At 41.7% G+C, this 25429-nt stretch overlaps 1 protein-coding gene across 1 annotated transcript in view; it reads right to left on the bottom strand.

Moving 5' to 3' along the window:
* The window catches only part of ERBB2 (erb-b2 receptor tyrosine kinase 2), a 195505-nt gene that overhangs the window by 40141 nt on the left and 129935 nt on the right, over positions 1-25429 (bottom strand). The window contains exons 6-18 of the mRNA XM_089674311.1: positions 23405-23520; positions 20784-20925; positions 20580-20696; positions 14092-14218; positions 12578-12651; positions 9614-9704; positions 8048-8247; positions 7822-7954; positions 6069-6159; positions 5825-5982; positions 3875-3922; positions 3645-3780; positions 472-594 (exon numbers count right to left, since the gene is read on the bottom strand). Coding sequence (XP_089530437.1) covers positions 472-594; positions 3645-3780; positions 3875-3922; positions 5825-5982; positions 6069-6159; positions 7822-7954; positions 8048-8247; positions 9614-9704; positions 12578-12651; positions 14092-14218; positions 20580-20696; positions 20784-20925; positions 23405-23520 — 1556 coding nt within the window. The remainder of the gene's footprint in view (positions 1-471; positions 595-3644; positions 3781-3874; positions 3923-5824; positions 5983-6068; positions 6160-7821; positions 7955-8047; positions 8248-9613; positions 9705-12577; positions 12652-14091; positions 14219-20579; positions 20697-20783; positions 20926-23404; positions 23521-25429) is intronic.

Raw genomic sequence — 25429 nt, forward strand, 5'->3', positions numbered from 1 at the left:
TATGTTGAGTTATTTTGAGGGGACAGCAAATGTACACTGTTATACAAGCTGTACACTCACTACGTCTCATTGTAGCAAAGTGTAATTTCTTCAGTGTTGTCACATGAAAAGATAGAATAAAATATTTACAAAAATGTGAGGGGTGGACTCACTTATGTGAGATACTGTATGGTGTGAATGAGCCATTAGAAATGCGACTTATTGCCATTTGACTCATTTAAAAATAACTGTCTTTTTTTTTTTTTTTTAAAGGATCCTTGTTCTGCTGTGTACTTGTGAATTAAGTCTAATGGTGGTTCTTCTCAGCAAGAGTTAGTTTTACAGAAGCATACTGGAGGTCACAATTCAGTATACAAATTTACTGATAAACAGAGTGGAGGATTGTATATTGTTGAACAACCACTAACCACCCTGTAAGTGGGACAGTGTTAGCACCACCCTAGAGCACCTTGTTGCATGAATAATTCTCACCTTATAAACAGTACCAAATGCACCAGAGCCCAGAATTTTCATCTTCTTCAACTCCGTCTCCTTGAGGATCCTCATCTGTGCCTGGTTAGGCATGGCTCCACTTGGGGTTAATGGTTCCACCAACTGTATACAATGCATTCAAGTGTTACTGCTTATAAGAAATATTAATGTTCTCACGTATAACAGAAACATAATTATGTTTTTTCAACAATGCTTTTAGATATTTTGCATTGTTTTGTAGAAAAATGTGTATGTACACCTTTAGGGTTTCTAAAGCAAAGCAACCAATGAAATCTTTTGTTATAAAAAAAAATCTGGTACTATAGAATCATCATTGTAAAATAAATAAAAAAAGCATGCATGAGCATCAGAAGTGTTCAATGCCCCTGATATTTAACATAAAACTCCATAAAAAGAGAACAAAATCTTTACACTACTAGTACCGATCAACAGAAATTTATTTTACTGTCACTGTTCACAGGGGGGTATATCCATGTATGGGCAGGCTTCACTTTTGTCTCCATATGTAAACCCACCATAGAGTGCTATTATATTTGAGCTCGTGAGCTCCCTCTAGTGGCTAATCTACAAATCTCCATATTTAACCACTTGAGCTCCAGAGGATTTACCCCACTTAATGACCAGGCCTCTTTTTGCTACTCGGCGCTGCACTAATTCAACTGATAATTGCGCGGTCATGCAATGCTGCACCCAAACAAAATTTACGTCCTTTTTTTCACACAAATAGAGCTTTCTTTCGGTGTAATTTGATCACCTGTGCGCTTTTTATTTTTCACGCTATAAACAAAAAAAAGCCAAAAATTTTGAAGAAAAACAATATTTTTTATTTTCAGCTATAAAAAATATATAGTAAATTCAAAGTTGGTTATAAATTTAGGCCAAAATGTATTCTGCTACATGTTTTTGGTAAAAAAAATCCCAATAAGTGTATATTGATTGCTTTGTGTGAAGGTTATAGCGTCTACAAACTATGGTATAGATACTGTAATTTACGCCATTTTTCTGCTATACAGCGCTGCGCTAGTTTAACGGACAATTGCACGGTCATGCAATATGGTACATAAATTAAATTTACATCCTTTTTTCCCCACAAATTGAGCTTTCTGTCGGTGGTATTTGATCGCCTGTGCGGTTTTTATTTTTTGCGCTATAAAAAAAAAAACCTGACAATTTTGGAAGAAAAAAAAACAATATTTTGGACTTTTTGCTATAAAACATGTCCAGTAAAAAAAAAAATGCAAAAATCAAATTTAGTCATAAATTTCTGCCAAAATGCATTCTGCGACATGTCTTTGCTACAAAAAAAAAACCCAATACGTGTAAATTAATGGGTTTACGTGAAAGTTATAGCGTTTACAAATGGCGGGAAAGATACTGGGATTTTTAGGGTTCTTTTTATACTAATAATGGCGGCGATCAGCGAATTATGGCGGCGATCAGGGACTTATGGCGGCGACCAGCAACCAGCGACTTATGGCGGACTGCAGCGGACATTCTGACATTGGGGGGTACTGACTTGGGGTCACTGACATCCCCAAAAACACTAATACAGTGATCAGTGCAAAAAAAGAAAAAAAACTGACACTGTACTAATGGCAATGGGGAGGAAGGGGTTAACTTTATTTTGCAGGGAAGGGTTATAGGAGTGAGGGGAGTGTTTTACTAGGGGGCGGGGGTGTGTACTGGGCGGGACAAGGCTGATCGAGAAAGAGAAACTGTTCTTTCTCGATCAGCTCCTCCTCGTGCTGACAGGGAAGTGACAGACAGCACAGCTACTGCAGCTGTGCTCTCTGTCACTGTTTGCCGCCGATCACCGGGACATAGCCGCTAAGGAGCGGCTGTTACCCGGCGACTGACATCTGCGGCGGTGATCCGTGGGACAGATAGGGCGGCGGCGCGCCTCGCGCACGCCCCCTATTTGTTTACAAAACACACGTTTTAAAACGTGGTTGTGCCGCCCTGCCGCCGTATATGTACAGTGGCAGGGCGGCAAGTGGTTAAAGTAATAAGAAAAATATGAACACCAGCCCTTAAAAATGTAAAAGTCATATCAGAAATTAACACAATAGCTCGCATTATGTGAAATATGAAAATACAAAGCATTTTGTGATGGTCCAGATTTCCTTTTACCCAGCTATAGTTTATTGCACTTCCTAGTGTATTTCAGCTAAAATGTGGGAAAAAAAAAATCAGTATATGATGCCTAAACTGCATCAACTGGCATCACTTGAACAAGCAACATCATTAGTCCTCATGCACATTGGACATTTTTACAGCGGCTGTTTCTGGCTTTTGAAGATTTTTTCTACAGCCAGTAAACTCCCCAGCATGTGTCCATGCACACATAGACTGGAATCAACGATTTTTGGCTGGAAAAAAACCCCAGGACTAGTGGGTTTTTAGGAGTTTTTTAGCTGTAAAAATGCTCTAATGCTGAAAAATGCAGTAAAACGCTGCAAAACGATGTTTTTGGAAGTTTTTTTAACCAAAAAAAACCACAAACGAAGGAAAACGTTGCTAAACGCAAATGCAAAAACACTTAAAAAAGCTGAAAAAAAACTCACATTTTTAATGTGACTTCACACAGCTAATGTTACCAGCGTTATTAACCCTTTGAGGACCAAGGGACGTATTTGTCCCATGTTTTTAATTGCGTGTATCATCTGATTAAGAACCTAAAACTCTTTTTTTTTTTTTGGTTTGAGTCAAAATATTAGTTCTTATCAACAAATGGATCTAGCTTTTTGCCAAATATTTCATGAAATGGCTTAGTTACAGCAACTGAAGTGTACGAACTTTAAAAACAAAAAAATTGATTCTTTTGGCGTTCCAAAATCTTACGGTCCTCAAAGGGTTAAAACACTCAGTGTGCATGAGGACTTACTCCAAGATGTTCCCAGACTGCCAAACTCAGCAGCTGATTGGATAGGATAAATTCAATAATCCTTTGAGATTTTAGCAAGATGTGAGCTTTCTTCAAACTTATATGCTAGAATGGAGCTGTGGTCTGACCAGTAAACTGTAAACCTTACGTACAAACTCTGCTCTGGCTTCCTGCGTATGGAGATGCTCAGAAGGGTTGAAAAGGAATATAAATAGGACACACCAAACAAAAAAAAAAAAATTAAAGTGTTACTCTCCATGGCAATTACCTCATTATCAACAAAGCGCCGCATGGTGTGCTTCTTTTTCAGATGCTTTCTGCGTTTTAAAATCAGTACAAGGACAACTGCAGCAGTCAGGAAGAGAAATATACTGCCCACCACCGCCACGATCATGTAAATATGACTACGGAGGGAAGAAAGAGATGGGTAAGAGAACAAAACAGAACACCTCTGTAACCTACCACATACATTTCCAACACCACAATGACACCGCTCACCTGTTGTTCACAATGATGGGGCATCCTTTCTCATCTTGTTTTTCACACCTGTATCACAAAATGTAAGAAAAGTGAGTTTATAGGATTCCTTCCACAAGAATAAGATGCAATGCCTCCAATGGGATATAGAAAGAAATAAAAACCTGGTAGTGGCTCGTCCCCAAAAACAAGCTGGAGTGCCACTGGAGGACTCCACTGAGACCTTTTTGCATCTAAAATATCAAGATAGCATAACCTCATAATAATTACAACCCTTTTTAAGAAATTCACTGCATATGTTATTCTAAGCCTTTTCAATGCCAGAACTCCTGTGGCAATAGCAGAATTGTTTTTCTTGCATTTTTTGCTACGCTCTACATTTTTATCTTTTTAAAATGAACCTGTCAGGACCCGGTGCTGAACTTGCGAGCTCTGCTGTGTCTGGCGATGTTTCTTCTTGCGGAGCTACCCGAGATGCTGGACAGCTCCCTGTCTGATCTATTGGTCAATCAAGCCTTGTGCTGTCTTTCTGCTGAACTTTGAACTCCCTGCTCCCTCCATGAACTTCCTATTTAAGCCATTTCTCTGCACCTCCTGGTTGTCGGGGTCTCCTGGTTATTGTGCTCTCCAGCCAATATCTTGCTCTTGTCACTCCTGCAGCTGTCCTCATCTCCACTACCACTCGTTACCGACTGACCTTTGTCTTGTTTCGGGACTAAGCTTCTAGATGATCCCAACCTGCAACCACCTGTTAATGATCTTTGACTTGTTTACTGACTACACTTCTGCTTGATCCCTACCTTCTTTCTGATACCGGAACCTGGTTTGCTCACCCCTGGTGGAGCGATCTAGAGCAGCTTTTTTCAACCAGGGTGGCGCAGGCACCCCGTGGTGCCTTCAGGTTTCAGAAAATGTTAAAACATTGCCCCAAAATTGTATACAAGCCAGTGGGTGCAGAAATCCTGCCTTTCAATTACGCAAAGCCATAGGTTTTCATTGTGCACCATTACAATCTTCCAGCTCCTGGCATCCTAAAAACCAATGACATCCTCAGCTGATAAGGAGGACATCGGGTGCCTGAGCAGCATCCCTATTTACCCTTCCCCTACCTCTCTCCATCAGCACTGGGGTCACCTTAGTGGAGTAAGGGAGAGAAACTGATGGAGAAGAGAAACATTGGTATACTAGTCAGTATACAAAAAGGTGTATTTGCTTTTGTAAGGCTAAATCACCTCTGATGTTGTGTGTTCTACGAGTGTGGATGTTGCTGCGTTATGTAAAACTATTACTTTAGTTTTTTCTCCATTTTAAAATGGGGTGCCCTGAAAAGGTGCATTATTTTAAAGGGTGTCTTGATCAAAAAAAAGGTTCTGACCTAGAGGAATGCGACCTGGTGCTAACACGCAGCACAACCCATCCCCACCATCAGGAGTTCTGGAGTTCTGGTGAACACTGGTTAGCACTTAGACTCCGCACATTGGGTGAGCCTGTGTCATTCACCACGGTGACCTACTGCTGCACTTGTCAAGCTGGTCGGTGGGAGCCTCTCTACTGCTATTGCTAATGGCCTCCGACACTAACCCGACAGTGGCAGAACCTATGGTAAAAAATGTATGCGAGCTGCACATTGTACAGAGTGTACACCCCAGTGCATGGAGTGATGCAGATTGTCCAGCATAGCCTGCAGTATTGAACTGTGTGGAGTATATATGGTTACAAAAAAAAAGAAAAAAGATGAGTAGAGTGGGGCACCATAGAGTATATATTGTGCAGCACAGTGTACAGATTGAAGCAATGTGGATACAGTGAACAGCACAGTGTACAGAGTGGAGAAGTGTAGAGTAAATATTATAAATAACAGTACACAAAGGGGTTGATCTACGAACACTGGTGCATTCCGAATCTGGTGCAGTAGTACATGGTAGCGAAGTATATATGAGGCCTAAAGCAACATAAATCCATGGCACTTACGAATGGGAGCAGTTAACAGGGCACAGCTGACACTCTCCATCCTTGTCTGCATACTTCCAAACAGGCACAAAGGAGTCCAACTTCTTTCCGCTTGGGCACTGGTTGACGCATGTGGTGCTATCTCTGAAGTGAGCACAGGCCACACACTGGTCTGCATTCTGTTAAAAAAATGTGACTGAGTAAAATCATTTGCAACAATGTACTAGAGAAAATCATAATTATATACAGAATGCAGGGCACTGACCGGACCAAAACATGTCTGAGATCCATTCTGCGGCATGCACTCAGGATGACATGTTATACAATGGCCTTCATCAACAACTTCCCTTGGCTCCCTGAAAGAAAATACTTATTCCTCATCATAGAGCAACTATATAGCAGATTCAATGCTGCAAAGAAAGAGGCTTCCATTATGGAAGTTAAAGTGGAAGTAAAGATTAAAGTGTTACGAAACCCAGGACCCTGAATTCACTATTTCTGGGGTCCCATAACACACAGAACATGGAAATTCAATTATTTGAGTAAATATAAACTGCTAAATACCTCTTCTCGTCAGCAGTATACAGCAGTCTTGTGAGTTTTATCAGTGTCCAGCAAAGCACTGATTACAGCTTGGAGAAGGAGTTTTCATTCTCCTGTAGGAGGATGCAGGACCCCCACCTCTGTCTGGACAGTGCTGAATGGCCCTGTGCTAATCACATGCACTCTCCCAAGAAAAAAAAAATCTCTAGTAATACACACCAAACGTACACCTCCTCCCTTGGTCACTTGATAAACTCCCATGGCTTAAAGTACCATCTCTATGCTGATGCTCCAAGATACGCCCGTTCTTAACCTCTGAAACCACTAAGCAACTTTTTCACTCCCTTGTTATCTCTCGCTTTGACTATTGTAACTCCCTCCTCATTGGCCTACCTCATCACAGGCTATCCCCTCTTCAGTCTATCATGAATACTGCTGCCAGACTCATCCACCTTACTAACCATTCTGTATCTGCCACCCCTCTCTGCCAATCCCTCCACTGGCTCCCCATTGCCCAACGAATAAAATTCAAAACACTAACAATAACATATAAAGCCATTTATAATTCTGCCCCAAATTACATCACCAATCTTGTCTCCAAATATCACCCAAACCGTACTCTCCGCTCCTCACACAAACTCCTGCTCTCTAGCTCCCTTGTCTCCTCCTCCCATGCTCGTCTCCAGGACTTCTCCAGAGCCTCCCCCACCCTCTGGAACGCTCTACCCCAATCTATCCGACTATCGCCTACTCTGCTCACTCTTTTGCGATCTCTGAAAAACTCTTTCTTCAAGGAAGCCTATCCCGCCTTCAGCTAATAACAGAATCTCCTATTCCTCCTATCAGTTCACCCCCCACAGTTATTACCTTTTGTACCACCAGTCCCTCCCTCTTAGATTGTAAGCTCCAAGGAGCAGGGCCCTCCTCACCCTCTTGTATTGAACTGTATCACTGCTGTATTGTCTCCCTTTATATTGTAAAGCGCTGAGCAAACTGCTGGCGCCATATAAATCCTGTATTATAATAATATTGTGCAGTTTGCCCCCCAGTCTCTGTTCTATCAGGAGATATTTAGGAGACACTGGAAGAAGAGGAGGATCAGAGAAAACAGGGTCAAAAATCCTTTTTACACAGTGTAGATGATTAATCCCTTAGGTTCCACAGTGAGTATAACAAGCATGCTTTACTGCATATAGAGACCGATTTTACTGTCGTGGGTTTAGCAACACTTTAATTCTGACTATTTTTAAAAATGGCTCAGTAGCATGTTCTCACTGTGATATCTAATTGCAGATTTTTTTTTTCCTTTTCATTTTTCAGGTACCTAATTGGACAGAAGTTTGTTTTAAAGTACATTTTGCAATAATAACCTAAAATATGGTCCCACATTGCACTTTTCCCTTAATAATAACAATACTCCTCAGTTCTAAAGTATACTCTCATCACATGGTTTTAGCACAGTACAGAACACTCACCCCTCTTCCACATTGCAGGATTCCACACAGTCATTCCCACGAAGCAGGCCACTACAGTTGACGCACTGAGATGGTCCAAATCCCCAGCACTCGGCATTAGCACACAGCTGGAAGCACACATGCCCATCTTTTTCTAGAAGATACAGAAAAAAAGTTGGTTTGCCCAACCTACTAAAAGACCACAATGTCTAAAAGACAAGTACTATCTTTTCCGGAGTTAACTTACCACACTCATTCTGCGGTTTATTTGTCGTCTTCAATATAGCTTGTCTAGGACTCCGAAATATTTTTGTCCATGGGATACTGTCCAAATAGCATAGATTTGGGTTTGCCTCTAGCAGCACCAATCCACTGCTGATCTCCTTCAAGGACCGCAAGCCAAGAGAAGAGATGGAAAGATTGCGAACAACCAGCGAATATGCCCCACTACAAAGACATACAACAGATATTGCATACATCAATAACAAATCGGCTTTTGCTACAGGAAAAAATCCAAAATGTAACAGATGTATTCACCATTTTGATTGACCAGCATCTGATTTGGTTGTTTTGCTTTCTTCCAGCCCATCAGCAGGAAAACATGAAATTATATCTTTGTATTCTGCTCTGTTACACCTCCTTCAGAAGACTTCTCTGCTGGAGGAAAAATGTCTTTTGTTCTATCAGGCTCTATCCACTATAACCCTAGGTTCACACCTATGCGGCCGTGCAGGCCACGTTATGCACGGGCACGAGAGACCATTCATTTGAATGGACTCCCGTGCCCGTGACATGCAGGGAAAGAAGTCCCTGCACTACTTTGGAAAACGCAGCCCGCACGGGAACCTCAGATTGGACAAAAAAAAATGGAAACACTACATGATTTTCAGGTGTAAAAGTGATGACATGTTTTCCGTTGAAAGTGGAAGTGATGTAACATTCTTTTGCTTCCGCTGTGTGATGAGACACCTAGCTAACAGGTAGGAAGCCTCACTTTTGTCATTCGCTGCATGTGCTGCTAGTAATACAGTCATGTCAGAACTTACTGGGCTTCAAAGAGGGCAAGTTGTTGGTGCCCGCTTAGCTGGTGCCTCTGAAGCTGCCAATTTATTTGTCGTGTCGCAAGGTACAGTTTCAAAGGTTATGATGACATACAGTTTCCGGGAAAACATCGTCTGATAAGCATAAGCATGGTCGACATGATCAGCTGACCGAAAAAAACAAAAAGGACATTGCGCAGGATTGTGACCCAGAAAAGAAACCTGCTGCAAAAGTGACTGCAGAGCTCAATGTCAGTCCCGTGAAGGCTGAGATTGAGCTCTGCAGTCACTTTTGCAGCAGTTGTTTTCTTATAATCTGACAGATCCTACAGAAGGGTTTACATTTCATCTTAAAATAAACCTTTTGAGATGGATATAGGGGCTGCCAATACTAGTCGTGTGCCGATTATGCGGATCCCCTCACTTCAATACTTTCACAGTCCCACAACAAGTATGCAGATAAGGAACATCCTTATTTGAATACATGTTCGGGGCTCACAGTACTAAAGCAAGAGAGTAAGCATGACAGCCAAGGTAATAGCATTTACAGAATGAAAATGCAGCACTGGCATCCTCAATCCCCTGGATCAACTGTGAGTATAGGATTATAACTTTTTTTTTTATGGTTGAACTAGATGGACTTTTGTCTTTTTCAGCCAGACTAACTATGTAATATTTCTTTCAGTTAAGATTTCCTTTAACAGTAATTATAGGAAATAACTATTAAAGTTTTATTTTGAATATAGCATTTAGGGTGTATGCGAGATACTCACTTATGTAGGAGCCGCCCTCGAATGACATGCAAACTCTCAAATACACTGAGATTAGCCAGTTCTTCAGGCCACGAGTCAATGTATATATATCCTACAACATAGAAAGAGATGAGCATGCATATGGCATTAATAGTAACTGAAATACAGCTAAGGAGATTTGTCCTCACTTTTGGGACCTGTGACTCCCGTAGAACAAATAGGGGGTGCAACTGTCATCTAGACAGGAAATGCTAACTCTTCCCCTACTAGAAATGTGTTTTTGTCCATGTCCCCAATGGAGAGCTTTCCAAACTTTTTTTCATACCACGAAAAGGAAAGGAGGGAAATTTCCCAACAGGGACAAAGTAGTACATACATGGTTTTGGGGACCAACAAGGCTGTCTTTTGGGCATACAGTGTTGTAAAAATGATTTTATTTTCTATCTGTAGACAAGAGCATGTAACAAAAATATGCTTTTTTATTTTTTGACCAGAGTAAGTTTTCAAAATAAGTAATGTTACTGCAGATAAAAAGTAACATTTTATTTTATAAACTGTCCTGTTGATAATGACAGTAAAATGGTTTTGGTACAACACATGCCTGTTATTACAAATGAAGGTCCGTTGTTTTACGGTTTTTTTATATTGTGACACTGTAAAAAATTAAACAAAATACATGAAAATAAAAAAGGCTAATTATAATGGTAAATAAAATCAAATGCGATAAAAATTAGCAGAAAAATAATAGCTAGGGGAAGAAAGGGATGGAGGAATTAAAGCGGATCTAAACCCATCATAAAACAGTTACATTACCGGCATGACAGGAATGCAACTGTCCAGTACGCTTGTACCCTCAACCAAACTGTCAAACCATCTAATGGCTGGCATCATAACTGATCACATGTGCCGCATTGCGGCAGATAGGGCCGCCATCAGCGGGGGACCACCGCATACATGTGTAGGGGGGGCCTGGGCATCCCGAGTTGCCCGCTCTGCTGTTTTGTTTCAGTAACAAGAGGGGAGAACTCAGCTTAACAGACAGACTCCTCCTCTCACCAACAGCTTCCTTAGGGTTCCTGGCCAGGTGGGCAGGGCATCGGTCACCACGTGACGGGTGGTAGAGCACGGTTCATTGAGACAAAGCGGGAAGAGAAAGATGGAGAGCGGAACATCCTACCTATAGTGTGTATCAGAGAGGAGAGGAAAGAGCCGCTCTGGCATTATCAGTCACTGACAGCCAGGATCGATTTGGAGTTTGGTTGGTGGCACTGATGGGGGGGGGGAGCATTCACAGACTGGCCTGCCCATTAAATGTAGGTGCTGCAGGTGCTACTGCACAGATCCTATAACTATAAGCTTAGCTAACATTCCTTCAGACTGGAATTATACAGATGCTGAGGGGCTACATGTGGATGTGGGCCTGTGCAGTGACTGTCTATTTGCTGAATTGAGTTGTCTCTATGCTGCATATATGGGGATGTCTTTTTGCTGGATTGGGATGTCTCTTTGCTAAATATATGGGGGTGTCTCTTTGCTGGACTTGGCCATCTGTTTACTGGATTGGGATCTCTTTACTGAATATATGGCGGATGTCTCTTTGCTGAATTGGAATGTCTCTTTACTGAATATATGGGGATGTCTCTTTGCTGTATATACAGTATTGGGATTTTGCTTTGCTGGATTGGAATGTCTCTTTGCTGCATATACAGTATTGGGATTTCTCTTTGCTGGATTGGGATATCGCTTTGCTGCATATACAGTATTGGGATTTCTCTTTGCTGGATTGGGATGTGTCTTTGCTGAATATACGGGGATGTCTCTGCTGGGCCATCTCTGCTGGATTGGGATGTCTCTGCTGAATAGAGAAGTCTGGGTGCACTGAAGGGACCCAGTGGAATGGCCTATGGCAGATTCGGTGGGACAGCCAGTGAGTGGACCCTTGAGAATGTTGGTGGGGGAAGGGGGGGGTGATCGTTCTAAAGCTGTGTTAGGGGACTCAATTTCTGATTGCTGCTCTGGTTGCAGATCACATAGAAGCTAAGTTGGCAGCTTCCTTGGCAGGAAAGGATAGGAGGGTTTAGTTTTGCTTCAATAAGGGTTGATTACAGTTAAGAGTTAATAAGGGTTTGAATAAGAACAATAGCAAATAGGTAAAGGTAATGGCGCAGATAACATGTTCACATTTGAGAGAACCAGTCTGTATTGAAAAGTCCAAACAAAGTCTATCCAGAGGTGATGATGGGAATGCTAAAGTATAAAAAGTGTCAGCAACTCAGGGGAAGCCTCTTGTTAGGAGCAAAAGCAGTCTCCAGGGTACATGCAAAACAAGGGGACAAAGAAGCCCCTCATATGCAGACGGTTGTCTATTTATTAAAGTAACAAAGGATAAAAGCAACTCACATTGTAGTCCTGAGACATCATCACACCTGCTGCCGCACTCCACCCCTCTCTCCTGGTCCTCTTCCACACACAGTCAGCTCCTGGGACCAAGTCGGGTGGCGGCCACAGACCAACAGCGCGGGCAGTGATTTCAATGCACCGCAGATGGACTTTGATATATGTCTATTTTTCTCTGCGAAAATGTGGGTTGCTTTTATCCTCTCTTGCTTTAAGAAATAGACAACCGTCTGCACTTAGAGGCGCTTCTTTTTTCTCTTTCTTTAAATAGGAAAAGGTTTTGTTTTTTGTTTTTTTTACTTCCAAGGTTGGTTAAACTTATGTCACATGTAGATCATCCATTTGGGTCAGTATATGAATGAAACAAAGTAAACACAATGTAACAATAACAGGGGTGGTTTAGCTGTTATAGTATATTTAAATCCATATTGAATGGGGAGCTACAATCCATGTTATTGGGATTCTACAACCTAAAATGTTAGTGGGTGCTACATATCGATTTGGGTGGTACAAATCATTTTTTAAGATAATGCCATGATTTTCCACCATTTCATAAAGCAAACGTATTATGTATTCCATGTTAGGTACCTGTAATTTCTTCAAGAGTCTGAAATACTTCTAAATCCTCCAAACTAAGTGGTGTTATGTTCTGTGTTGGATCCCTGGAAAATTGTTTAAAAAGAATGTTACAATATACAGTATGACAATAACATTACCTCTCACTGAAAAGCTATAGGTCTTATGATCATGGACCTGCTGTATACCTAAAATTTAAATGTTTTCTAAGCCAAGCCTTTTTGAGGATAGGAGGAACAAAAAGGTATCATCAGGATATGCCTTGGCCATTACAGTGGGTCAGACCATTTAATGGGATGGCATCTAGGGTCAGAATCAAGTTAGCTCCAAATGATGCTGCATGCAAGATGGCACATCTTTTCCACAACATGAATGAATTTTAGGAATAACTATGTATGAACAAGCAATTAGACCAACACCATATTAAAGTGGTTGTAAACCCCTGACATGAAATATGAACAAAGCACATCCCTCTACAGTGCGTACTTGTCTCAATTTAGAGAAAGTGTCATTTCTGTCTGTTGTTCATTCCTCTGCTATCAGTATGAATCGCTTCTGAAAAGTTTTCCTGGCACCAAGAGAAAAATGGTGACAGGGGAGGGATCGCCAGCAGACTGACAGCCTCAGCTCTGTGTGAAGGGGGTGTGTCTCTCCTCTCCAATCAGCTCTCAGAACTCCCCTCACAGAGCTCCACAGAGTGTAATTTCAGCTCTCCGTCCCTTTTTTTCCTTAACTCTCAGACAAGCTTTATAAACTCAGCACCTCGAATGGATGTAGAGAAGAGAAGACTGCAGATAGCCAAGTACAACTTATGTAGGAGGATTTGTTTCATATCTGTGTGTCAACTGAGGCCAGTTACTTCACTAGGTCTATGTAAGGGTTTACAACCACTTTAACTTTGTAATGCCTCGACTGCTCCTGGCATCCTGGCTACATCAGATACAGTTCGGCTGCAATCACACGCGGGATTAACACACACTGCAAATTCCTGCAGCTGGTATGACAGGTTTGTGTAAAGAGCTGCATGGCCCATTCAAAGCAATGACGGGCTAATGGCAGCCTCAGCTATCTGTGACTATTTGCAGCTTTTCTCTCAGCCATTGATTAATTGTGGCTTGGGATGATCACGGCTGGTTGCAGCTCTTAGTGACTGTTATTCCAGTGGTAGGAATCTGAAGATTCTTGCTGCTGGAATTTGCAGTGTGCTAATTACATGTCAATGAAGCCTTATTCTAAGGCTCGGTTCATACTACTGCGATGCAATTTTGATGCAATTTTCAGTGTGATTATGTAGAGTGACTTTGAGGAGACTTTGGATGTGGTTAGCATATTCTGTGAAGTCAAATTGTACTAAAACTGCACCAAAGTATCGCAGGAACCTTTTTCAAAATCATACTACACAAAGTCACTTTGATATGGCACCATTGAAAATAATGCGATTTCCCTGCAATTCAGAAGTTGCACCAGTGTGAACCAGCACTAAAAGTATTACATTTATTTTTCAAGATTTCAAAATAAAGACTCACGCTCTGAAGGATTCAGAAAGGAATGCCAAGTTGCCAAAGATTTTGGTGCATCCTCGGAAATGTTGGATGTTAGTAGAATTTACAGTCCGTGTGGTCTTCAGAAAGTCCATTCCCAAACCATAACAAACTGAGCAGAGAGAGAGAGTGTTACTCGTGTATACAGTGATCTCTTAAAATGTTATTCCACAAAAATCTAAAGTGTTAGCTCTGTGAAAATGACTATCAAGGTACAAAGAGAAACCTCCAGCCCAACCCTTTCCATATATGTTTTGTTAAAGTGGAACTTCACTCTCTCAATTAACATTGACTATTTTTAGTGCTTATGCTGCTAGCATTAGTAAATAGATAGGAAAGTACACTGCTGAAAAAAATTAAAGGAACACTTTTGAAAACACGTCAGACCTCAATGGGGAAAAATATCATGCTGGATATATATACTGATATGGACTGGGTAATATGTTAGGAACATAAACGTGCCATCGTTTAACGGAAATGAAAATTATCAACCTACAGAGGACTAAATTCAAAGCCCCCCCAAAATAAAAGTGAAAAAATTATGCAGCAGGCTAGTCCATTTGCTGAAATTTCATTGCAGCAACTCAAACTGGTGCTCAGTAGTTTATATGGCCCCCACATGTATGCATGCCTGACAACGTTGGGGCATGCTCCTAATGAGACGACAGATGGTGTACTAGGGTATTTCCTCCCATCTGATCTGGACCAGGGCATCACTGAGCTCCTGGACAGTCTGAAGTGCAACCTGGAGACGTCGAATGGACCAAAACATGATACCCCAGAGGTGTTCTATTGGATTTAGGTCAGACGAGTGTGGGGACCATGCAATAGTATCAATTCCTTCATCCTCCAGGAACTGCCTGCATACTATCGCCACATGAGGCCGGGCATTGTCACGTATCAGGAGGAACCCAGGACCCACTGCACCAACCTAGGGTCTGACAATGGGTCCAAGGATTTCATCCTGATACCTAATGGCAGTCAGGGTGCCATTGTGTAGCCTGTAGAGGTCTGTGCGTCTCTCCACGGATATGCCTCCCCAGTCCATCACTGACCCACCACCAAAATGGTCATGCTGAACGATGTTACAGGTAGCATAATGTTCTTCACGGCTTCTCCAGACCCTTTCATGTCTGTCACATGTGCTCAGGGTGAACCTGTTCTTATCCATTGACGGACCTGCCAATTCTGGCGTTCAATGGCAAATGCCAATGGAGATCTATGGTGTCGGGCAGTGAGCACAGGGCCCACTAGAGGATTTTGGGCCCTCAGACCACCCTCATGAAGTCTGTTTCTGATTGGTCAGAGACATTCACACCAGTGGCCTGCTGGAGGTCATTTTGTAGGGCTCTGGCAGTGCTCATCCTGTTCCTCCTTGCACAAAGGAGCAGATACCGGTCCTGCTGATGGGTTAAGGACTTTCTACGGCCCTGTCCAGCTTTACTAAAGCAACTGCCTGTCTCCTGGAATCTCTTACATGGTTTTGAGACTGTGCTGGGAGACAGAGCAAACCTTCTGGCAATGGCACGTATTGATGTGCCATCCTGGAGGAGTTGGATTTCCTGTGCAACCTCTGAAGGGTCCAGGTATCACCTCATGCTACCAGTAGTGACACTGACCCTAGCCAAATGCAAAACTAGTGAAAAACAGTCAGAAAATATGAGCAGGGAAAAAAAAGTCAATGGCCTCCACCTGTAAAACCATTCCTGTTTTGGCGTTGTCTCATTGTTGCACATCTATTGTACCTGTTGTTAATTTCATTAACACCAAAGCAGCTAGAAATGCTTACCAATCACCTCTGCTACTTAACTGACCAGATCAATATCCCAGGATTTTATTTGACTTGATGCTGTACTCGGATTAAAACGTGTTCCTTTAATTTTTTTTTTTTTTAAAGTGAATATAATATTTACTTGTTTAAAATTTTTAATTTTTTACATTTCTTCAGTTACTTTGTGGTTCCCATGCCTAGGCAAATGATGCCATACATCCCAGGAGTCTTCAGGAGAGAAGGGAGGGTTCTCAGCTCAGCCAATGCCTGAGCTAAGGACAGACAGATTCCAGGAAGTAAATGCTACATGAATAATCTGCTCCTACGTAAAGATGGCTATGGCCAGAAATACCAGGAGGTGTTTTTCAAAATAAATTCTAAGCAAAATAAAGCATGGAGACATGGATGGATGGGGGAGTTTGCGTTGAATATTAACAATGAATTAAATAGCACTTTGGTTTTTGGTGCACAGATGCAGTGCAGTTCTACTTTAAGGACAAAAAAATACTTTTCAAAACATAATACTTTTGTTTAGCTACAATGATTAAATATGTGCATACAAAGATTCTGTATTTACACCTGGCCACCAGGTTGCAAGGATAAGATGGAATTCCTGCCCTAGCACTAACTGTTCTTTAGTGAATGGTGTACAGGACCACCAAAGATGGATCCTGGACGAGAGGTATATTTCCCCACTATTTGGGCTGTGATCCCATCAAGGGGGGTGATGGGAACACACTCCTAGTACGCAGGAGTTTTCACTCATGCAGGGGTTCTGGGGTAATGCAGTCGGAGAGGACTGTGACAATGCTCTCTGGATTGGCGAGTCCTAATTTGGGCCCCAAAATTTGAAGGCTCAGAGAGACTTTTGGCTAGAAGGAGCCTACAAACCCTGATTAAATGGACTTTGGACCCACAACGGAAAGAGTCAGCACCTGCAGGTGAGGTGAAGCGGTGTGGTTCACAGCCGTGAAAGTGTGGACTGTCTGGCAATTGAGACATTTTGGTTGATTTAGTAAAACTGGAGAGTGCAAAATCTGGTGCAGCTGTGCATGGCAGCCAATCAGCTTCTAACTTCAGCTTGTTCAGTTAAGCTTGAATAAAAAAAATACATAAAACTGGAAGTTGATTGGTTTCTAAGCAGAGCTTCACCAGATTTTGCACTCTCCTGTTTTAGTAAATCAACCCCCCGTGGTTTGCTGAGCTCCTGAGACTTTTGGAGTCTCCTGAAGTAGATGGGAACCCTCTTGGGCACAAGTGGGCTTTGCCCCAGGCCGAGAGGCTTGGGACACCATTAAAGCAATTAATCTCCAGCTTTGGATGAAGTCTGCCTGTGTCAGATAGGGTTTGATAGGGTGTTGTGGGACACCTGGAGGGGGTCTTGTCATCTTTTGGCTTCAGGGCCCATTTTTGTATCCAGATCCTGGCACTTTACACTAACCCCACAGCAAGGGTTCAAGTAACTATCTCTCTAATAGCTTGGTGATTCTCAATAGCACACAACAGGGCTTTCCATTCTCACCGTTAACCTTTATCCTGTCCCTGGAACCATTTTTTGCTCTATCTAGGCCCACACGGATGTGAGGGGCTTTACAGTGGTGGGCAAAACTTATAAGCTTGCAGCGTACGCAGACGACCTTTTGTTCTTCCACACAGAACAGCATGTGTCAATAGCGAATCTGATGCATGCGCTTCGAGATTTTTCTGCTATGTCGACTCTCCGTGTCAATTTTTCTAAGTTTGCTCTTAATTTGGGCTTGTATCCGCAGGAGGTGGCCTTATGCAAACAGAATTTTCCTTTTACCTGGAAGGAAGATGCCATTTCATATCTTGGGATAGAGCTCCCTTCAGACATTTCGCAACTTTATGCATGTAATTTTATGCCCCTGCTGCAGCATATTCAGCAAGATCTCTAGGCATGGGACTAGGAAACCAACCGTGGTTTGGTTGGACAGTGGCCCTGAAAATGAATATCCTTCCCCAATACTTGTATGTCATGCAGGCACTGCCACATGCTTGACCAAAGTCATTCTTTGCTACAATTCATTGTGTATTTCAGTCCTTCCTTTGGAATAAGTGGATCAGCTTTTGTCCCGCTCAAAATCTAAAGGGGGAATCAGGCTACTGGACTTTTAGAAATATTACTGGCCCATACATCTTTCTAGGATTGTCAACTGGATCCAACACATTGGAATGGGTGGGTCTGGAACAGGGCTTCCTGGATGTACCTTTAGGAGTGGCTCTGTGGATGCATACGACTTTTTCCCAGGCTCGGATGGTCGACCATCCGTTCCTTGTCGCCACTTTACAGTGCTTCCAGGCAGTGTGTACTGCACATAGCATTTCTTCAATTTCGGGTCCTTAGATTCCCACATAAGGGAGTCAGAGTTTGTGCCCAGTATGTCGTGGGCATTCTTACGTAACTCCTGGCCTTACGTTCATCCTAGGTCTGATTGACTTGGAGGATTTTGGCAGCGGAGTCCCTGATTCAAGGGTTTCTCATTGGATTTATTTAAGTCCAGCATTATCTCAATGGTCCAGGGCATCGAGAAAGCTTTTCTAGAGATTGCACTCCCTTTGAATCTAGCTGTACGTGGTCATCTCCCCAAAGATATTTAGTATTTGATATTTATGCCCGGTTTTCTGCCAAGCTTCCTCCCGGTAGTGGAAGTGTATGTAAGGCTTGGGAAAAAGACCTGCATTGTGAGTTCCAGGACTGAGAGCGTATTAATATCTTGGTACACAAGGGCTCACTTAACATACATACGCAGGAAAATGCTTACAAAAGTCATACGTGCTGGTACAAAGTACTGTATACAAAGAAAAACAAACAGAGGGCACAACGGCCTAGTGCATTATTGTACAAAATATCTATCGGAAGGATAAAAAGTAAGTATAGTACTCACAATTGACATACAGGTCAAAGACACATTACACTAAACAGCAGTGTCCAATCCACACTGCATAGAAGTCCATAAATGGAACCCTGGACTTCCAACCGGCTAACACATTTCGAGGACTCAGCCTCTTTCTCAGAGTTTTTCTTTGTATCCAGTGACATTGGACTGCCCGGTCCGTTGAGGGCAGCAAGGAGTGCATTTTCCAGGACATCCAAGTTGTTACCATAGCCCTAGCTGAGTCCATCCCCAAGCGCATGAGTACAGAGTTTGCTGGGTTTTCGGTACAAGGTACTGTACCTACTGCATAAAATCACCCCCACGGTTACCATTGTTGGAAATGTTGGCATTGTTGGCAATGATCCTCCTAGATTGTAAGCTCGAAAGAGCAGGGCCCTCGAACCCCTCGTGTACTGTTTTGTTACTGTATTGTCTCATGTTCTGTCCCCCACTACAATGTACAGCGCTGAGAAAACCTTTTGGCGCTATATAAATACTGTATAATATTAATAATAATGCCTGACGGACAAAGACACTTTTTTCCATAGCCTCTCCCAGCCTGATCCCTTTTTGGACCAAGGTGCGTGATATTACGATTCAATTGAGGGGAACGGAAATAGATCTCATGGCAGGCCAATACCTGCTCCACCATTCAACCCTCTTGGTGCAAACATAAAAAAAATCCCTGCTGATCCATGATCTATGCTGTTGTGCATTCCGGTACACTGGGTGGACACGTCGCCTCCTAGTGTAACGGAATGGTTTATCCCTTTGAATAGATTGGAGGAGATGGAGTGGCTGATCCTGACAGCCCAAGATAGGATCTCATCATTTACTATGACTTGGGCGTGTTGGTTACATTATAAAACCATGGACACCTACAAACAAATGATGTCCCTGACTTAAAGCGGAGCTACTCGTGCATGCACAGTGAGCACCCGGCTGTGAAGCCAGCTGCGCTGATGACACTGCTGGATTGAGGGACAGGTGTCTGTTTTTTTAAAAAGTCAGAAGTTACAGTTTTTGTAGCTGCTGACTTATTTTTTTACATTTTGACTGGAGCTCCGGTGTAAGTAGTATATAGAGCTTGGTTCATATTGAGGTTACCAGTGTTCTCGATACTTGAGGTCTTCCTCAGCACATCAGTCATCATCGCTCAACCTGTGCACATAGTTGATGGATTGAAGTACTGTTGATGGCTAGGCCTGGATGAGGGGCGGGGACCGTTCGTACTCTGATGTGTGCTGCCACCGGGCCGAGTGCAAAAACCACTTTTATTCTTTACTCCTTTGCTACCTTTAGTTGCTTACTTTACCAGCCTTTTCTTTCTCTCTTCCCTCTGCCCTTAGTCTACCCCCCCCCCTTCTTTCTTTTTTTGTGTATTGTGGGTTTGAAGAAGTCTCCCGTGGACTCCAATTTTGTACACTGTTCTTGCTGACATCAGGGCCTTCTATGTTTTATTTTGAGACTGAGTCACTACTGCTTCTCAGCAAATACCCCAGGGTCTCACCCTTATGTATTTGGTCACTTTGAGTTACCAATGTGTAGCATTGACTTGTACTTTTGTTATGACTTTGTTTTTGTAACAACTTGTGTGCACTGTGGGTAAGACACTACATTCCTGGTTGGCAGATGCCAGCCTACAGATTGTATAAAGGACATTCTTTGTAGGAGATTTGCTTTGGTATTATGTTTTGTTTTTCTTTGTGTACTTATTTTTTTTTTGCTATGCAACCTTTTTTTCCCATATTTTTAATTAGGAAATTGTGAGCATACTATACGAATAATTTATAGATTCTGCTTACCTTTGCTGCACTGGTTGGTACACTTTTCGCACTTCTGAACATCTCCAGAAATCACCTCCTGATTACCCGGTGGGCAGAGAAGAGTGCAGGAACCGACTTCAGTGGCCAGGTAGTTATCTACATTTTAGAAAAGAACAAAGCATAAAAAATGGGGTATAATGTTTTCTACAATATCTAAGAAAATAGGGGAGGAGTGTATCTTACAAGGACATCTTATGACGCAGCTTGCTCCAAAGGTGTACCGTCCATCTGTGCTCGCAACAGATTCATATGTCTCTGTGTTGTACCTGATTAAAGGTGGACAGAGCAGCTCACAAGTACCATTGTTATTAAAATGGCGACAAGCCTGTTGAGAAATAAAGCAAGTGTATTTGTATTTTATACGCTCTCTCAGGTATGGAGGGAAGCATGGTCTGAATTATTGATCAATTTTATAGACAAGCTCTTTTGTCTAATAATGGTTTACTTATCTAATAACCGAGCCTGGCAACAGGCAAGCCTTAAGTATTACTAAACCCACAACAGTAAAATCAGTCTCTACATGCAGTTGTTATACTCACTGTGGAACCTAAGGGTTACCCCTTAGGTTCCACAGTGAGTATAACAAGCATGTGTAAAAAGGCTGTTTAATCCTGTCTTCTCTGATCCTCCTCTTCTTCTACTTTTCCCAGTCCTCAATACAGAGCCCTAGGAGGCACTCTGGACATGCTCAGTTTGGTGTGTAGCTTTTTTTTCCTTTGGGAGGGTGCATATGATCAGCACAGGGCCAATTGGTACTGTCCAGAGGGTCAGGGGTCATGCAGCCTCATAGGACAATCAGATGAGAATGAAAACATCTCCTACAAGCTTTAACCAGTGCTCAGCTGGACACGGATAGGAGTCACAAACTACATTTCCATGTTCTGTGTACAGTGGGAGAGCAGATATAGTGAGTGCAGGCTCCTGGGTTTAGTAACACTTTAAAGCACACTCCTCAACAGTGCTAATCTGTCACCAGACCCCACCAACATTACTATGCATATATTGACTTTCTGAAGGTTTATAATTATACCAAACTGATGATTACCATGCCTTTTGCACCTCAGTATGATGATGCTTGGTGACATAGGCAACTGAGTTATAGGAGACGAGAGGGATAGTGTCACATGTCCCCCCCTCTCAACCTGAAGTACTGTTTTTTTGTTTATTGAACTCAAACAGATTTACGTAAAAGTGCATATATGTTCAAAAGTACATCAATGTTTTATAAAATAAAGAACTGGAGCAGTGACAACCTCTCCTATGCTTTTGTTACACACATAGTTAAAACTTTAAAGCATATTTCCACTTTTGCAGTCAAATTTGAGAAAACCCCAATGTATCTTTCTTTGTTATGTGTTCCCATTTACACAGCATACCCAAAAGGGAGACTTCCTCCACTGTCAGAATACACTGATCATTGCTGAAGGCCCCAGCCTACATCGCTGATCGAGGTATACACACTGCATGTTGAAATGCGGTTTTTATATATTACAAAATATATGAAAAATATTTTTAAAAATATATATTTTTTAAATATACTCGAGAGAGAGAGAGAGAGAGAGAGAGAGAGAGAGAGAGAGAGAGAGAGAGAGAGAGAGATGAATATGGCGAAAATTGTAGCATTTCAAATATATGTCAATATATTTGGGAAGATTATTTTTAAAATAGATTTCAGATATATTTTTCTTCCATATGGGACATTACGAGCATACATACATGTAGGCCCCACATGGGATGAACTCTGTTATGATCAGCAAGTGATCTTTGTCCTCTGATCCCCTGCTGATCAGAGCAGAGCAGGTGGATGACAGGTCTGTGTCTGCACAGTTCATGCAGAGAGGACATGGACAGAGTCTGCTCTGCTCTGTGGGTTGCAGGGAGTATTCATACTCTGTTGTCATTTACACCCGACTGCCCTCTGAACCACCTAGACAGAAGGGAATGGATCCTTTCTTTTTTTTAGCGCACCAGAGGTATGCAGGCGTAAACAGACACAAATCTGTTTACACCCACCAGTCCATAGGGTGAATGGACCTTTCGATACGGTCTGCCATAGGTGGACCCGTCATGTGAAAGGGGCCTAAAACAGAACTAAAGTCCTGCTTCAAAACCTGCAAGCAGGCAGGCTCTTTATTGCAGAAGAAACATGCAATATAAAAAAAAACCTACCTGTCTGCACACAGTCTAATTTGTAATGTAACAGGAAGAAGGGTCAGCCACACACCGGAGGATTGATGAATATAGTGTATATTTATTGATCCATAGGACACACAAACCACCAGGACATGATTACAGGATCCATTAGCGCGTTTCACATGATCTCATGCTTGAACAGGTCCTGTCCTGGTGTTTTGTGTGTCCTATGGATCAATAAATATACACTATATTCATCAATTCTCCGATGTGTGGCTGACCCTTCTTCCTGTTGCATCGTGTGTAGTGGCGAGCCAGAGCCTGCACTTGTCGTGGATTGATCTGGATTGTTTGCCTGAGCGGTATACTTTTGTTCTTTTAATTTGTAATGAGCACTGAGCTGCACAACTGCCACTCACTTTACATTCCGGCACAGCGCCTGCAAGGCATAACTGCACCCCTGTGCATGCGTGGGAGTGACATCAACCTGCGCTGACCAAAGAAGATGGCCACAGCTTAATACCTGATTTATGAATGGCTACCTTTGAATGACAACAAAATGTCAGCAACAATTAGCCTGATTTATCAAGAAGCAAAGGCATGCTCAAGTGGAATAATGTGCTATAAAGTAAAGGAGAAACACAGTGGAAGGAGAACATGTGTAATCTCACCAGACAGTCGGAGTTCTTGGGTCCAGTACAGCCAGCTGCACACTGCTCATGACAGCAATGAGTGGAATGGCTCCCCTTACATCTCTGACAGCCGCTCTGACATATCATGCTGGTCACTGACAAACAGCAATGCACAGGTCACATGTTAAGGCCAATACTGTGTTAAACATAAACAAATCAGCTCCAAATAACACGCTCAAACATGTGTATGAAAAAAAACCAGCGAAAAAAAAAAATTTAAATAAATAAAACAGTTGACCAGTGCAAACCCTTGGGGCCATGCCAGGCTGGTGATTATGTCAACGTTGAGAAATTACCACTTGCAGTCAGAAAAAATAAAAATAAACTTTCGTTACTACTAGTCACTTTCCTGTTGCCTAAATCACAGCTGAGACTGAGCAATTGAGCAAGCAGCAAATCAGCAACATATCACTGGTTTGGCCAGTTAATGGTGGACCTCATGGTAAAAACCATAGTAAACTTAACCTAGTTCTAGGTTAAAATGATAGAAAGGCTCCGTGCACAGTAGCTTAAAAAAAACATCCTAGCAGCAGTTTTTGAGCATTTTTTTTATCCTCTAGGTCCATGCACACTATTTTAGTCTCAAGTGACGAAACGCGTTCGGAGCAGCCTTGGAGTGATGTCACCATGTCCAGTGAGCTGTCAGCGTTAGCTGACACCTAAGTGGGCTTTTTTGAATTTGTGCAAGATACGCAGTCTAAGCTAGTGTCGGCTTTGACACTACGGAATGTGAGTGTAATACATGGACTGTTTTTATGAATAAACTTACCGTACGATTTTACACTATTAGTTTTCCTCGCTCTTTTATGAGTTTTATGTCAAAAAGATATTTATGTTCATTGAATCGCCTCCCTATTGCTGGCTATCAAGCTGCAGATTGTTGCTCCCAAAGAAAGAGTGTGCTGGTTTATAATTTAAGCGGCATGGTGCTCTGGTGAGTTTATTTAATTCATCTGGTTGTGGATTTTTCTAATTTATTTTAAGAATTAATAGTTCGGAGCACTGAAGCTAAAGTTTTTTTCGTCATTATATAGCAACTTGGAATTTGATTGACTTTTTTTTTTCACATATTTTTTATATTTTTATATTTAAAGACATCATTATTGGACACTTTGATGTTTGTGATTGACTGATTTATATATATTTTTTTATTACACTGGATTATGTATTAGTTTATATTTTCAATTAAGATTATAGTTTTGTTTTTGATACATTTTTTTTCACTTTCTGGAGATATCTATCTATATTTTTTCTTGTTGACGATTTTTTATGAATATAGATTATTTGGTTAGAGTGCTACCTTTTTTCTATTTTATGTCACTTTTTACCTTGTTTGAGGGTGAGGTTTTAGCTGCTTTTTGTATTAAGATTTATTATTTTTTTTTGTTTTTTTGGCGCTATCCATACTCTTTACTACTTTAGTCTACAGTCGTTTTTTTTAAGCTTCAGTGTTTAGGAGCAGAAAAAATATTTTTTTGTGCATTTTTAGGAGTGACTTGCAGGTAAAAAAAAATGCTGAACACTCCTAAACGCTGCTAACCACTGGTTTCCAGCGTTTTGCTAGATGCCTCCAGATTATCCTTAACCAGTGCATAGCTGGTTGTTAAGGAGTCGGCCAGCAAGCCAGCTATCACGTCCTTAATAAAGTATGACTCATGTCAGCGGAGTTCCAGGTTGCCAAATCGCATTGAATTTTACAGAAAATTACAGCGATGCAGATTGAGAAGGAAAAGTAATTTATAAAAACCCTCAATTACAATTTTCTTTTTTTTTTTTTTTCCCCCTGAAAGTGGAGTTACGCTTTGAGCTCCTGTAAGCTAGACCTATAAAACATGCAAAGCAAGTTCTTCCATCTGTCCAGATATCAGTGAATATAAATGCTTGTCTAACAAGGTTTGAACCATTAGGATCCTTTGTAAATATTTTCTGTAACAGCATATTTTTGTATGTTTTTTTAATGATGTAAATGAGTCATTAAATGAAAATTTTATTTGTAAATGCGTG

The sequence above is a fragment of the Staurois parvus genome, unplaced genomic scaffold (genome assembly GCF_062004578.1).
Source record: "Staurois parvus isolate SC_StPar_1 unplaced genomic scaffold, SC_StPar_1.0 ptg000151l, whole genome shotgun sequence".
NCBI lineage: Eukaryota > Metazoa > Chordata > Amphibia > Anura > Ranidae > Staurois > Staurois parvus.